Source organism: Neophocaena asiaeorientalis, unplaced genomic scaffold, assembly GCF_003031525.2.
Source record: "Neophocaena asiaeorientalis asiaeorientalis breed wild unplaced genomic scaffold, Neophocaena_asiaeorientalis_V1.1 scaffold484, whole genome shotgun sequence".
Classification (NCBI taxonomy): domain Eukaryota; kingdom Metazoa; phylum Chordata; class Mammalia; order Artiodactyla; family Phocoenidae; genus Neophocaena; species Neophocaena asiaeorientalis.
Window position 1 is genome coordinate 1,283,902 of NW_020171830.1, and position 2,380 is coordinate 1,286,281.

The window sequence follows — 2,380 nt, forward strand, 5'->3', positions numbered from 1 at the left end:
GCGGGGGGGGGGGGGGGGGGGTAGAAAAGAGGGCAGCAGGGGAGAGTAAGAATGGGGGGGGCTGAGTGTGAAACAGAGGAAACATGTGACCCCCGCTTCTGCCCCAATCTGCGCATCCCCGGGCGTCACGTGGCCGGGAAGGGCGGGGAGCCTAGCACACCAAGGGGAGACAGGCCTCCACCGCCTCCGCTGCCCACCCAGCTTCTGGTTTCTCCGCCGCCGAATCTCGAGAAATCAAAGCGGGCGGGCGGACTTCCTCCAACACCCGCTCCCCACCTTTCCTTACCCAGGCGGCCGCACCGCAAGATATTTCAATTACCACTGAGGAGGAGGAGGAGAGAATATTTGGTGTGCGGGCCCCCTGTGCGGCCCTGGAGTTGACAGTCCGGCTGTTGTCCACACTCCCGCCAGTGCTCCTTCTCATCAACCCCAAACTGTTCCTCACACACACCCTCCTGCCAAAGAAGGTTTCAGTTTATTCTCCAGCTGGAGAAAAGGACGGACGACGAGGAAGAAAAAAGAGGGAGGCGGCAGACAGCAAACGTAGAATAAATGTCCAGCTTGTCCTCCGAGCGAAATCAGGGGAGGGACACGCAGGGGGAGCGGCGAAGAGGGAGCTGCCCATTAAAACCAGCGCTGAGAGTCCTGGCGGCGGCGGCGGCGGCGGCGGCGGCGGCGGCAGCATTGGCGCGGGACGCGTCACATCCCCTTGACCCTCCAATCACCTCGGGCTCCCATTTGATTGGAAGGCGGCAAAGGCTTTAATCTCCCCCTCGGTGCAGCTGCTTTTGAAGTGAGTTTTCTCGCCAGAGCCCAGGCTGGACAGGCAGCGGCTCACATCGCGGAGAGCAGCGCAGGCGCTAGCGCCGGGCCGCGAGTGCGCAGCGCAGGGGCACAGCCCGAGGCGGACACCGCGAGCCACCCGGCACTCCCACAGTCGGGCCGGCTCCTCCCGCTCGGCCACGGCTCCGCTGCGGGCCACCCAGGATTATTCGCTTCTGGCTCCAGGCGCCGAGAAGGCGCTCTGGGCGCCCGTGATCGCCGCGCCAGCTCCTCCTCCTGCTGCTGCTCCTGCTCCCCCGGCGAGCGCGCAGCCCCGAGCCCGCCCCGCGCCTCCAGGAGCCCTCCCCCCGCTGCTCCCATGCGCGCGGGTGGGTCATGAGCACAGCGCCCTCGCTTTCTGCCTTAAGAAGCAGTAAGCACAGCGGCGGCGGCAGCGGCAGCGGCAGCGCGGACCCTGCCTGGACCAGCGCGCTCTCTGGAAATAGCTCCGGCTCCGGCTCCGGCCCCGGCCCAGGCTCGTCCCCGGCCGGCAGCACCAAGCCTTTTGTGCACGCCGTGCCCCCCTCTGACCCTCTCCGCCAGGCTAACCGCTTGCCCATCAAGGTGCTGAAGATGCTGACGGCACGGACTGGCCACATTTTGCACCCCGAGTACCTGCAGCCCCTGCCTTCCACTCCCGTCAGCCCCATAGAGGTAAGGACCCTATCCCTGGAGCTCGCTGGGACCACCACCCTGGCTGCCCCTTCACAGGATTTCTTTCTCTCTGGATCGGGGGAGGGGGGTAATGGAAGGGGGGTCGGAGTGATTCAGCTCCGGGATGAGAGGAGAGGATAGTGCTCCCGCACCTTAAAACTAGGGCGGAAAGAGAGGAGGAGGTAGAATAAGGTGTGAATACTAGAAGGCAAGGCAGCCGAAACTTGTTTCTCCCTTTGGTATTAAAGCCCCTACCCCGACCCAGGTCCGCTCATTCTCAGCCTGGAAGATAGGAGCCCGGGAGCCCAAACTACGGTTCCAAAGTCCCAGTCCTCCGGTTCTCCAGAAGCTGGTGTTTGTACACAGCCTCTAAGGCGCCAATTACCCGAACCCTTACTCGAATTAGGGGTGTGTGTGGGTGCGTGGGGTTACAGTTCTGGGTCAAAGAGTCAGAAACCAAAACATTTTGCATTTTTTTAAATACAGTCATCGCTTAGAGAGGACAGGAAAGATCCTGATGGCGGGCGTGGGGGGGGGGTGCTGTGGCCTTTCTCAAGAGCGAGAATGTGTGTGTGTAGAAGAGGTGTCGCCTAGAATTGCGCCTTGGGGCTGGGAGGATCTTTGCGGGTCTCGGCGGAGGTGCGTTTGAAACCTAGAAGCCAGGATTCTAAAGGGTTTCCCCTTCTTTCTTTGTGCCCCCCCCCACGTCTGACCCCCGCAGCTTGATGCCAAGAAGAGCCCGCTGGCGCTGTTGGCCCAAACATGCTCGCAGATCGGGAAGCCCGACCCCTCGCCCTCGTCCAAACTCTCCTCGGTCGCCTCCAACGGGGGAGGCGCGGGTGGTGCCGGCGGCGGCGCCGGGGGCGACAAGGACGCAAAGTCGGGCCCCCTCAAGATGAGCGAC

At 63.1% G+C, this 2,380-nt stretch overlaps 1 protein-coding gene across 1 annotated transcript in view; it reads left to right on the forward strand.

Annotated features, from left to right (window-relative positions):
- Positions 1–1,010: 1,010 nt before the first annotated feature.
- The window catches only part of ZNF503 (zinc finger protein 503), a 4,212-nt gene continuing 2,842 nt past the window's right edge, over positions 1,011–2,380 (forward strand). Inside the window, exons 1-2 of the mRNA XM_024741049.1 lie at positions 1,011–1,476; positions 2,198–2,375. Of these exons, the coding sequence (XP_024596817.1) occupies positions 1,159–1,476; positions 2,198–2,375 (496 nt within the window). The 5' untranslated portion in view covers positions 1,011–1,158. The remainder of the gene's footprint in view (positions 1,477–2,197; positions 2,376–2,380) is intronic.